The 13505-nt window shown below is 40.6% G+C and overlaps 1 protein-coding gene across 1 annotated transcript in view; it reads left to right on the top strand.

The window, feature by feature from the left end:
• The window catches only part of LOC122558085 (AMP deaminase 3-like), a 48946-nt gene extending 35778 nt beyond the window's left edge, over nt 1-13168 (top strand). Inside the window, exons 11-14 of the mRNA XM_043706405.1 lie at nt 1327-1464; nt 3992-4165; nt 5420-5530; nt 12313-13168. Of these exons, the coding sequence (XP_043562340.1) occupies nt 1327-1464; nt 3992-4165; nt 5420-5530; nt 12313-12489 (600 nt within the window). The 3' untranslated portion in view covers nt 12490-13168. The remainder of the gene's footprint in view (nt 1-1326; nt 1465-3991; nt 4166-5419; nt 5531-12312) is intronic.
• Nucleotides 13169-13505: the final 337 nt, after the last annotated feature.

Genomic DNA, 13505 nt, shown 5'->3' with positions numbered 1-13505 from the left:
CTGTACCTGACATATGCTTCCTTCTTTTTCTTAACCAAACCCTCAATTTCTTTAGTCATCCAGCATTCCCTATACCTACCAGCCTTCCCTTTCACCCTGACAGGAATATACTTTCTCTGGATTCTTGTTATCTCATTTCTGAAGGCGTCCCATTTTCCAGCCGTCCCTTTACCTGCAAACATCTGCCTCCAATCAGCTTTTGAAAGTTCTTGACTAATACCGTCAAAATTGGCCTTTCTCCAATTTAGAACTTCAACTGTTAGATCTGGTCTATCCTTTTCCATCACTATTTTAAAAACAAGAGTAGAATTGAGTTACTGTTTTTCAAACTGGAGGCATATTGTACACTGGTGTACCTATGGATCGGTATTCACACATTTTTTGATCTATAACCCAGACCCAGATAGAGCACAACTTCAAAGTTGACAGATAACACAAAACTTGGAATTGTTGTTAACAATGAGAAGGCATAGACTGATGAAGTGAGGTGACAAAATTTAATACACAGAAGAGAAAAACGATTTTGGTTGGCTGTGAACTATTTGGCACAATGTTAATGGTTGTGTAGAAATAGAGGGGTCTGTGGGGATAGGAATGGAAATCTTTGAAGGTGAAAGAACAAATTGAGGAGGTTTTTTAAACTGAGTATGGAATATTTTGACTTTATTAGTGGAGACATCCAGTAACAAAAGAAAGGATATTATGTTAAACCCTTAAAAAAAGCACTGGTGGAACACTCGTTGGAGCATTGTACCTAATCCTGGGCACCAGACTTTGATGACTAGAGAATGAATGAGAGGAAAGATCTCTCTATAGAGTGAATTATTATTATCTTGAATGTTCTCCCTGAAAGAGCAATGTACAGGGCGACTCCTGTATCTGCAGGTCCAGTTACCCACCGTTTACCACAGCCTGAACGTATTATTGGGAATGTTCCAGAAGTAGGGTCCAGGAGGATGCTGGGAAAGTAAGCTTCCCATTTACATGAATGGGTTCGCACCTATTAGTGGTTTCAGTCTTCCGCAGCAGGTCATGGAACATACCCCCGCGTATTCGTGGGGACAACTGTATGTTCTACGGTTTGATTTTTTCTCTGACCCGCTTTTGGTCTTCCTAAATTCTACAGGGTTTTAGTTCACTGATTCCAGCTCAATTATAAGTTTGGTGAAGGAGAAACAAAATGGGACTCTTGACTGGAATTGTATTTTATTTTGGGCAGGAGGAGTTTTAAGAGTGAGATGCAGGTTTGGTGAAAAGTTCTTGATGAGCCAAGGATGACACCTGGATCTTGTTACCTCCTGATAAACCATTATAAGTGACTGATACTCTGGTTTGTTTTTCAGGGAACGAGGGTTGAGTACATTCCAGTTCCGACCTCACTGTGGGGAGGCTGGTTCAATCACTCACTTGGTTTCAGCCTTTCTAACAGCGGACAATATTTCACATGGACTGAATCTTAAGAAGGTATGCTCACACACAACAAGTACAGAATCACGAGGGTGCTGTGAAAATCAGTCTCATTCATTAACAGCATAGTATCTCACTTTAAACTAATAAGTGCCAGCTGTGGCACTTTCTGTAGCTCTGAATCAGGATTGTGGGTTCAAATTGCACTCCAGTCACTTGGGAACAAAATTTAGACATGACAGTCCCCATTGTTGCACAGATAAGGGAGTTGTAATGAGAGAATTCTGCACTGTCAGATGTGCTGTATTTCAGAAAGGATATTAAACTAAAATTTTAGCTTCTATGCCAAGTGCATATAAAAGATCCCAGCACACTACCTGAAGAGAAGAGCAGAGTGTCTATCACAACCAACATTTAAATAGATCTGATTGTTAATCGATTCCGTATTGTTTGACTACATTCCTGCTGAAAATCAATTTTCCTGCTTCTCTGACGCTTTCTGACCTGCTGTGCTTTTCCAGCACCACACTTTTCGACACTACATTCCAAAAAGCATTACCTTGGCTGTGATTTGGGATCACCTAACATCATGAAAAGTGCTATAAAATGGTTTGATTTCAATGTTTTTATACTTTCAAAATTTGAAGATGATCATTTATCATTAATCATTTTTAACAAGTGCGCTGCCATACTCAGTAGTATATATCAATGATTTAGATTTGCAATAGTCATGATAAAAATGTTTGCAGATTATATAAACATTGGCTGTTTGGTTAATAGTGAGAAGGAAGCTATAGAGACATCCCTGTTTTGGTCATGTGAACAGAGCAGTGGCAAATAGAACTCAATCTGGACAAGAGGGTGGTAATATAAAGCAAAAGGCACAAGAATCAGAGGGACTTAAGTGATTTTTTTCATTCAGAGCATAAAGGAGAAGTCTGGAAGTCACTACTTTAAAAAGTGTGAGAGGCAAAACTCTCATTGCATTGAAAAGAAACACGTAGACATACTCTTTAATCTACAGACTAAGAGCAGGATAGCAAAAATATTGGATAGCTCTTTTACAGCAAGCACAATATAATGGGCTGAATGGTCTCTGTCTCTACTGTATCATATTTTGTTTCATATGTTTTTAAGTTCAAACCCTTTTTCTTGTCTCAGTTGGAACACCATGTTTCCTTGATTGCCCTGCACTGGGAAAATGATTCCCAAGCTCTGGGAACTCCTGGGAAGCTTGTGTGTGAACATCAGGTAGACTCATGTAGTCAAGCAGACTGCTGTTCTCAAAATAAGTGAGCACTAACGGGACAGGAGAATACTGAGAATCTGTAATCAGCTTCCAGTATTTGTGTCTGTAATGGACATGGTGTCCCTTTCTCTCTCATGACCTTCATTTAACTCCAGTGCAGGCAGAGGATCTGACAGACTGCAGACGAAATGCAATAAAGCATCCAGAATTAAAGATCAGTTAGCACCTAATCCCATTCCAAATAGGCATGAAGTCAAGACAACACTTGGTAATTCAATATTCATCTGTAAATCTCAAACTAGCTTTACATTTAGGAACTTACATTAGAATGCTGTAAACAGCAGCTGTAGGTTGGAAAGAACTTTGTCCTTTCGCTCTACAATAAACATGATCATTCTTCGTCACAGTCTTAAGCATTTATGATAACTTGAATTTTTATTGTACCTTTCATTGCTGGAGTATTCAATACTAAACAATGACAAGGCTATGGAGAAGGTCCAGTAATGGTATGAAGGATGAAGGGACTTGAGTTCTGTGCAGAGTATTGTTTTTTTTAGAACAGAGGTTGAGGGAAAATAGATATTCAAAAACCTAATGAAAAAAGATAGAAGATAAAAGACATTGGGCAAAAGAACCATCATGTAGATGAAATGGTTTTAAACTGCAGGTTAGTGTGGTCTGGAATGAGATCCCTGAAAGGGTAGTGGAAGCAGATTTAACAGTCATTTTCAAATGGGAATTGATTTTTAAAGATTGTTAAAGATGAGAACATAGCAGTGTCATGGGAAGGATCAGAGAAGTAGGACTAATTGGTCAGCTCATTCAAAGAAATGGCACCTCGGCAGTGGATTGAAATAATCCCTCTGGTGCTGTCTCATTTAATGTCCATTAGGATGTTTAAAAGTTTGTTGTAGCCAATTAATAAATAAACTTTTAAAGTTATGCCAACAAACACAACATCATGGTGTGTCAAACAGTAATGAAAAGCAGCAGTGAATCTGTTGGCTAATGTTGGTGGAGGAAAGGATGTTGGCCAGGACAATAGCACTGTTTTCCTTCAAATAACATCACAGGAATTTTAAGCCATCTGAACAGGCACGAGGGGATCTTGGGTTAACAATTTATTCAAGGAACTGCCCCCTCTCTCAGGACAGCTCTCTGCCATGTTTGCTTCTATAACAACACATACTGCCCTTGAAACAGAGATTGCTCCCTCATGACTGATGATAATTCAACTCACCTAATTTGGATTTTACATTATGTACATTATTTACTGTGATATTGTTTTTATTTGTACTATGAGTTAGAAAGCCTGATTATATTTATGTTTTCCAGAGTCCAGTGCTTCAGTATCTCTACTACCTTGCTCAGGTACCGATCGCCATGTCCCCGCTGAGTAATAACAGCCTTTTTCTGGAATACTCTAAAAACCCACTGCGTGAGTTCCTGCACAAAGGTCTCAAGGTCTCTCTCTCCACGGATGACCCCATGCAATTTCACTATACAAAGGTGCGTGTATCTTAAATGCTATGCAATGCTCATCAAGAGTCTGATGGAATTGTTTTCTGCCTTGTCATCCCCATGTATGTTAACACTGTCTAGAATTCCCCACACTGTGAGATTGGTGAAGTTGGAGAGCAAGCTTCAACAAAAAGCAGAATGAAACTCTCATTACGTTTTCCCTTTATACCTCATCATACTGGTCAGGATCTTTTGCAGCCACCCATAGAACCATAACATTGGGGAAATAGGCCATTTGGCCCCACAAAGAGCTTCCCAACCAAACCTATTCCGTAACCCCACATTTACCAGTCTAATTAAACTGCAGACTTTTCAACTGTATGGGATGAAAACAGAGCACCAGGAGGAAACTCATGCAGAAATGGGGAGAATGTGCAAACTCCACACAGATAGTCACCTGAAATTGGAATTGAACCCAAGGCCCTGGCACTGTGAGGCAATAGTGCTAACAATTGAGCCGCTCCCAAAGGTGATAGCAGTGATATGGAGAGTTAACAGATTAATAGAATTGGCGGAGATGAGGTCACTGTAGTCATGAACTCAAGCTGTTTATTCACTTCTGTACCTTCTACTAATTTGTCTGTGAAAATATAAATTCCAGAGTGAAAGATATGAATACATTAGATGAAGATCAAGAATGTTTTGCTTGTTGTTTTTGTACGTCTGTAAATATTCAGAAATAATTTTGTCTTCTGTTCCCGATCTCCAAGTTTAAAGATGGAGAAGTCTCGGGGGGTGAGCTCGCCTTTGATTGGGAGAGAGTGTATTGAGAGTTTGAATCTTTCACCTGCATGTTTTAATAATTAGATTAGATTAGATTACTTTCAGTGTGGAAACAAGCCCTTCGGCCCAACAAGTCACACCGCCCCGCCGAAGCGAAACCCACCCATACCCCTAACCTAACACTACGGGCAATTTAGCATGGCCAATTCACCTGGCCTGCACATCTTTGGACTGTGAGAGGAAACCGGAGCACCCGGAGGAAACCCACGCAGACACGGAGAGAACGTGCAAACTCCACACAGTCGCCTGAGGTGGGAATTGAACCTGGGTCTCTGGCGCTGTGAGGCAGCAGTGCTAACCACTGTGCCACCGTGCCGCCCTAAATTTTTGACTTTAACCATCTCTGCCTTCAAATTGGCATTTGTCTCGCAACATCAATTCAGTTGGTTTCTGCTTTCTGGCATTTTGCTGCTTGTTCTTTCTAATAGGGAACTAACAAATTGTTCTGTTCTGATCCAGGAGGCACTAATGGAGGAATATGCAATCGCTGCCCAAGTGTGGAAACTCAGCACCTGTGACCTGTGTGAGATAGCTAGGAATAGTGTGCTTCAAAGTGGCTTGTCACATGAGGTAAAACTGTAAAAACAGTGTTTTTAATATGGTAGCATGATTAAAGGGATCGTGTTCATATCAGGTTTTGGTGCTCTGGTAGTTCATTGAAGCACAAGTGGAGACTTTCAGTGAACAGACAGCAACTTGAGAAGCAGATGGGAATGAATTTAATTCTGCCAACTGTAAGCAAATATTGCCAGTGATCAGGGGAGTGAAGATGAGAATGTGTCAGACTTGCCTTTCGTACCTTCCGCCTCTCCCCTTTAACAGAGACATCTAAGTATATTCTAGTGCAAGTTTTATTGAAAACCTTTATACCAAGAGCCTAAAGCAAATGTCTGCTACCTTTTTTTCATGAAGAAAGAGAAGAACATCCTATCCTGCACACTGCAGTAACTGTGTGTGTATTGGGTGTCCATCTTGAATATTCAAGATCCTCCCACTGACCCTCTGCTGCACCAAGACATTTAGGATTTTTAACCATGATGTAATTCTGAAATCTAAGCAATGAAACATGACCAGTAACTGAGCGCAAACTTACACATGGTGCCAATTAATTCTCTCTCACGGGAAAACATTCTTCCCTTTGTAATCTGCGCTGTTTTCTCCAGACAAACTGAGAATCAATACAATTACAGACCATATTCCAAAAAAAGTAAAGAACAGACTTCTTTATGTGCAAGTCAGCCCATGCGAATCGATCATTGAAAAGCACGTGATCAGATTAATGTCGAGAGAGTGACTCCTGACGTTTTGACATGATTTACAAGAGCTGCTGCGAAGTGAAGGCTAAACTAGCATCAATATTTATAGCAAAAGTGATGATTTGGGTATAGAGGTGACCTGCAGTTATTGTGGCGGAAGAAAGTGTTAAATATAATAGGCGCTGGCTCAACAAATTAAATAAAAGTGTTATAAGTTATAGATCAGTGGGTATCAGTGGTGGAGTGATACTATAATGGCAATGTTACCTCTGGACTAGTAATGCAGGAACTTTCACTAATGCTCAGAGATTGAGTTTAAAGTCACACTAGGAGGTGGGAGAGCTGGAATCCAGTTAATAATAAAACTGGAATAAAAAAGTTAGATGACAACAAAGAAAATTGCAAGAGTTTTTTTCATTCTCTGAGGGATAAGAATGGTTGCTGGACAGCTAGAAAATGACACTGAAGTAATAATGAGGAACAAAGAAATGGCAGAGAGAAACTGAATAAGTGTTTTGCATCAGTCTTCGCAGTGGAAAATGTCAGTAGCATATCAGAACTTCAAGAGAGTGAGAGGTGAGGGTAGTGACCATTTTAAGCCTAAGATGTGAGGGAAGTTGAAAGGTGGGAAGATGGATAAATCACCTGGACTGGATGGACTACACCCCAGAGTTCTGAACGGGATAGGCTGAGGAAGTTTTGGAAGCATTGGTAGTGACCTTTAAGGAATCATTTGAGACAGGGAGGGTCCCAGAGGCCTGGAAAATGGCTAATGTAACACCCTGCTTAAGAAGGGAGAGAGGTAGAGGAAAAGTTGTCTTGAGGGAGAATGCAGAAGGACTTGGATAGGCAAGGAAAGTAGGCAAAGAAGTGGCAGATGGAATACAATGTGGCAAAAATGTGAGGTTATGCACTTTTTAGGAATAGAGGTGTAGACTATTTTCTAAATGGGGAAAGGCTTTGGAAATCAAGCACAAACAGACTTAGGAGTCATAGTTCAAGAGGAGTGCCACAAGGATCGGTGCTGGGCCCTCTATTTTTGTCATTTACATTAATGATTTGGATGCGAGCATAAGAGGTACAGTTAGTAAGTTTGCAGATGACACCAAAATTGGAGGTGTAGTGGACGGCGAAGAGGCTTACCTCAGATTACAACAGGATCTGGACCAGATGGGCCAATGGGCTGAGAAGTGGCAGATGGAGTTTAATTCAGATAAATGCAAGGTGCTGCAATTTGGGAAAGCAAATCTTAGCAGGACTTATACACTAAATGGTAAGGTCCTAGGGAGTATTGCTGAACAAAGAGACCTTGGAATGCAGGTTCATAGCTCCTTGATAGTGGACTCGCAGGTAGATAGGATAGTGAAGAAGGCTTTTGGTATGCTTTCCTTTATTGGTTAGAGTATTGAGTACAGGAGTTGGGAGGTCATGTTGCAGCTATACAGGACATTGGTTAGGCCACTGTTGGAATATTGCGTTCAGTTCTGGTCTCCTTCTTATCGGAAAGATGTTGTGTAGGGTTCAGAAAAGATTTACAAGGATGTTGCCAGGGTTGGAGGATCTGAGCTACAGGGAGAGGCTGAACAGGCTGGGGCTGTTTTCCCTGGAGCGTCAGAGGCTGAGGGGTGACCTTATAGAGGTTTACAAAATTATGAGGGGCATGGCTAGGATAAATAGACAAAATCTTTTCCCTGGGGTCAGGGATTCCAGAACTAGAGGGCATAGGTTTAGGGTGAGAGGGGAAAGATATAAAAGAAACCTAAAGGGCAACGTTTTCATGCAGAGGGTGGTACGTGTATGGAATGAGCTGCCAGAGAATGTGGTGGAGGCTGGTACAATTGCAACATTTAAGAGGCATTTGGATGGGTATATGAATAGGAAGGGTTTGGAGGGTTAAGGGCCGGGCACTGGCAGGTGGGACTAGATTGGGTTGGGATATCTGGTCGGCGTGGACAGGTTGGACCGAAGGGTCTGTTTCCATACTGTACATCTCTATGACTCTATTCTCTTAAGGTTAACATGCAGGTTCAGTTAACAGTTAGGATGGCAAATGCAATGTTAGCATTTATTTCAAGAAGGCTAGAATACAAGCGAAGGGATGAATTGCTAAGGTCGTTTTAGGGTCTGGCCAGACCATTTGGAATTTGGAGTGTTGTGAGCAGTTTTGTGTCTCACTTATGGAAGGATGTGTTGGCCTTGGAGGGGATCCTTGGAATGATGGACTTGTCATATAAGGAGGAGATGTTGAGGACTCTGGGTCTATACTTGGAGTTTAGAAGATTGAAGGGAGTATTTTATTGAAATTTCCACAATACTGAGACGCCTGGATAGAACAGAGATGTTTCCACTAGTAGGAGAGAATAGACCCGATGGCAGAGCCTCAGAGTGAAGGGACTACCCTATAGAACTGAGATGATGAGGAATTTCTTCAGCTAGAGGGCAATTAATCTGTGGAACTCATTCGTACAGAAAGCCATAGATGCCAAGTCATTAAGTATATTTAAGACAAAGGCTCTTGTTGAGTAAAAGGTATCAAGTGTCACAGGGAGAAGGTTGGAGAATGGGGTTGGAAAGCCACAGCCATGATCGAAAGACAGAGCAGACTCGATGGGCCAAATGGCTTATTTTGCTCCTCTGTCTAATGGTTTAAAATATTAATAATGATCATTAAACTACCAAATAATTAATTTAAAAAATGTTCTTCCAAAGAGGAAATCTGCAGCCTGACCTGGACTGGCCCAATATAAAAAGGGTCACTGGACCTGAAATGTTAACTCTGATTTATCTCCACAGACCTGCTGAGCTTTTCCAGCAATTTCTGGAAAAAGGCAGAGAAAGTAAAGGCTGGAAAATAGATTAATGGAAACAGAGCACTTAATGGCGTCCTTCCTTATCTGTATGTAAGGATACTAGTGAAAGTGGATCATGTCTTTTTATGGCTAGTTGATGTTCATGTATCCTGGTGGCTAGTTTTCTGCCTGTTTGTCCAATGTAGTGTTTGTTACAAAATACCTTGCAAAAACTGTAGATGACATTAGTTTTGTTGTTGTCTGTTTGGCAAGTAGTGTTGCAGTACTGGGCACGGAAACAAATGGGCACGGAGACAGTTTTCCAGAGTAGCTGGGAGTTATGCATGGGGACCTTGTAAAATGCCCATCATAGCACAGTCTGAAAGGAATAGAAGGCTTTTCTCGATTTTCCTGATGAAGGGCTTTTGCCCGAAACATCGATTCTCCTGTTCCTCGGAAGCTGCCTGACCTCCCAAGCACCTGGCCCACTATCCAGCAGGTACTGTACTTACCAGGCAACTAACCTCACTTGCCACATGAATTCCCTGGCACCCTAATCAGCTAGGATCCTACCCATGTGGTACATACCTGGTACACTGGCCCCTTCCAGCTGGCATCCCACCTTCCACGCACCTCAACATTATGTACCTATGTACTTAATGTCTGACAGCTGCTCGCAAAAATGGCTGTCACAACCTTTGCATTTCAGAATGTGGAAGCTAACTGCTGTGAAAAAAGGGGCATGGTTTCCTTGTCATCAGTTCTATGCAATGTAGAACTGTCAGGATGTTGATACAGCTCTTTATTTTTGAAGGAACTCTGGTTGGAATCTCCTTCAAGGATGCAGAGCTCCCCTCTTTTGTGAAAGTGAAAGCCTGGTGTGGCAATTAGCATGACATTGCACTAAATTTTCCAAGGAGTGGCAATGACTGTTTTGAGGAAGCTTTAAAGGAAGGAGCAGAGTAGGCCATACGGTTGAATTGAGGAACAAAAAATGACAATGAATCAGTTGGGAATGTACCAAGAATCCCACCAGAGGGCATTAAAAGGGAAAGTATATTGATATATTTCTGAAAAGTGCAGAAGTGAAAGCTTAGAAATAGCAGGGGATTTCAATTATTCTAATATTAACAGAGATAAAATCATTGCAAAAATGGTGTAGAAAGTTCAGAATTGTTAAATTTATACAATAAGAATTATTTTAGACAGCCGAGAACAAACTCAGTAAGAAAAACTTCTGGATTTAATGGTAGGAAATGAAACTGGGAATGTGGAAACCATTGTGTCAGTGAAGCAACATTTTAGTGACCATGATGAATGACGATGATCATAATTCAGTTAGACTTGTAGTCATGGAAATGAACAAAAATCAAACAAGAGTAATAGTTGGAAGGGCTAATTTTCTAATCTGATGCATGATTTCACAGAAGTGGACTGGAACAGCTTCTTAAAAAGGTCAAAGTGTCAGGATTTTGGGAGATATTTAAGGAGGAAACAGTGAGGGTTCAGAGCAAATAGGTTCCCAAAAAGATTCCAAAATCTAGACCCTTCTGGATGTCAAGAAGCACAGGAGAGGAGAAAATAAAGTCAGATACTGAGAGCTAAATATTGCAAGAAGCCTAGAGGAGTATAGAAAGTGGGTGAGAGGGGAAATTAAATGGAAGGCCTATAAACAAATAGAAAGCATATAAAACATTGACATGTAATATCAAATAAAACCTAAGATACTTTATAAACACAAAAAGCAAGATAAGGGATAAAAGAATGGGCTAATTAGAGACCAGAGATTTGCAAATGATACAAGAGTTGGTTGTATGCTTTGTAGCCATAGAACACAGCAAGGTATCAGTGGACTGGTTAGATGGGTAGAAAGTGACAAATGGAATTTAATCTAAAGCAGGGTCAAGTAATGTATTGGACATGGGCGAACAAGAGAAAGGAACGTATAATAAACGATAAGGCGCCAAGACATAAAAGGAGTAGAGGAACCTTAGAATGTACGGCCGCAGATCCTTGTGTGTAGCAAGACGTAGGTAAGGTGGTTAAGGTGGCTTAAGGGATAATTTCCCTTCTTAGCCAAGGTATAGAAAGTAACAGCAAGAAGGTTATGAAAGAACTAATCCTGAGGCCCATGCTAACGCTCTGGGGGCAAAACCCACAATGTCAAATGGTGAAATTGCAATGACGTGCAATTAATAAATCAGAAACAAAGGGGATTACTGGAAAAACCCATCCAGTTCACTAATGCGGTTATGGGAAGGAAATCCACCATACCTACCCAGTCCAGACGCGCCACAATGAAGTTAGCTCTGGACTGTTCTAACATGTCACTCAGTCTGAGGGCAATTACAAATAGGTAATAAATGCTGGTTTTGCTAATAACATCCACATCCTATTAGAGAGAAAAAAAATATACTATAGAGAAGGTGCAGATTGATCAGGAGATTGATCATATTGCAAGGACTGGAGAATTTTAGTTATAAAAGGAAGGATTGGGTAGGCTGCGTTGTTTTAATCAAAAAAAAGAGGCCGAGGGAAAGGGGGTGTACAAAATTATGGGGACTTAGATCTTTCCCATCCTTTCTATTTTTTTTAGCAGGGAAGCCAATAACCAAGGACCGAAGTTCTAAGGGTTAGAGGGGAGTCGAGGAGAAATTATTTTCACTGTAATATAAAATGCAACAAGATCTGGAGTAAGAGTGCAAATTACTGCAAATGCTAGAATCTATACTGAAAACAACCAATACTGAAGATCACAGCGAGTTAGACAGCTTCCGTGGAGACAGAGCAAGCTAACATTGTGTCTCGGTAACTCTATCATCATAAGTGAAGTGAAGTCAAGCTATAGTTTGGGTGGGGATGGGGATAGAGAGAGTAGGGTGCTGGTGGAGAAAAGATGTTGATGGTTCAGACTAAGTGTTCGGAATGTGAGAAAGGTAGAACAATGGTGAGTCTCCTTCCAGACTTTAAAGGACAAACAGTCCCACTGGGGTGGGAGGGGAGGGGAGCCAAGGACATGATAACAGAATGTAACAAGCTAAACAAAAGGGAAGAAATGGTTCACAATTTGAAGATGTTGAACTCAATATTAAGTCCAGAAGGCTCTAAAGTACCTAGTCTGAAGATGAGATGTTGTTCCTCCAGTTTGTGATGTGATTCACATAAGATCTAGTCTGAGGTTAGGCTGGATACATTTTTTTTTTGGATAGCACAAACATAATGAACTGAATAACTGCCTTCTGTGCTGTAAATTTCTATGATTTGAAAAAGATTGAGCAGAACTAATGTACTTGCCTTCTTTCCAAAGGAGAAGCAACACTACTTGGGTGTGAACTACCTGAAGGAAGGGCCTGAGGGAAACGATATTCGGAAGACAAACGTAGCTCAGATCCGGATGGCTTTTAGGTACGAGACACTGTGCAACGAGCTCTCTTTCCTGGTGGATGCCGTGAAATCGACAGAGATGAGCCGGTCAATAAATTAGCAGTCTGGCTCTTGCATTTGTAGAAACATGAAAGGTGATCAGTTATGGACCGAACAAGCCCATTATACTGCTTCTAAATGCACTTAGATATCAGGCTGGTTCATAACCAGAAAAGCACAACAGCCAGTGTGATTAAATCCTTACCAGCCAATATGAGATAATTGTATGCATTTCACCATATTATTAATGCTGTTTGCCTCATGCTTAATTATATTTTAACAATTTTTTTAAAGAAATAGATAATCCTAGTGCAGACTCCACTGAGAATATATATGAAAATATATATATAATAGCCTTAGTGTATAAAGTGTACAATACGCTGTTTACATTTAGCCTAGAAAACCTCTATTTGTATAGTCAACTCGGTTTAAATTACTAATCCAGCCAGGGCATGCTCATCTGTTTATAAGTTACTTTGCATTAGCACCATTGGTGTTAATTTCTAGACTGTTACAATTATATATAAAAAAATGTCTATTCTAGGGACATTGTACCTACGTGAATGTAAATGTAATATACTGAGTCAAATTTTGAGTAAAACCATTAAATAGAAGAGGTGAAGGTCCACACCAAGATTGTCAGGCAAAATGGCCTTTGTCTGATAGTTAAGACACAGCCACGTGATGAAGGAGCAGCGCTCCAAAAGCTAGTACTTCCAAATAAACCTGTTGGTCTATAACCTGGTGTTGTGATTTTTAACTTTGATCGTTAATGCATTTATGGAAGCGAGTGGGCACTAGTTAGCATTTATCCACATGTACAAGATCTGCTGGACTAGGAGGACTCTTCAAACTATTAAGATATTAGATGTAGCTCAGTAGGCAATAAACTCACAATTAAATGTCATGAGCACCAAACACCCAATTCATCTGACTAAAGACAGACAATTTACACACAGCAAGCAAGTTTGTACAAACAGCAATTTGTGTGAATACAGGACTTGAGTAGCTGTTGATCAGATGGCCCTTCAAGCCTGCTTTGTTATTCAGTAAGGCCTTACGCGATCTGGTGGTGAC

This window comes from Chiloscyllium plagiosum, chromosome 16 (genome assembly GCF_004010195.1).
Source record: "Chiloscyllium plagiosum isolate BGI_BamShark_2017 chromosome 16, ASM401019v2, whole genome shotgun sequence".
Lineage (NCBI taxonomy): Eukaryota > Metazoa > Chordata > Chondrichthyes > Orectolobiformes > Hemiscylliidae > Chiloscyllium > Chiloscyllium plagiosum.
Note: the sequence above shows the minus strand (reverse complement) of the source record. Positions and strands in the feature narration are given on the sequence as shown.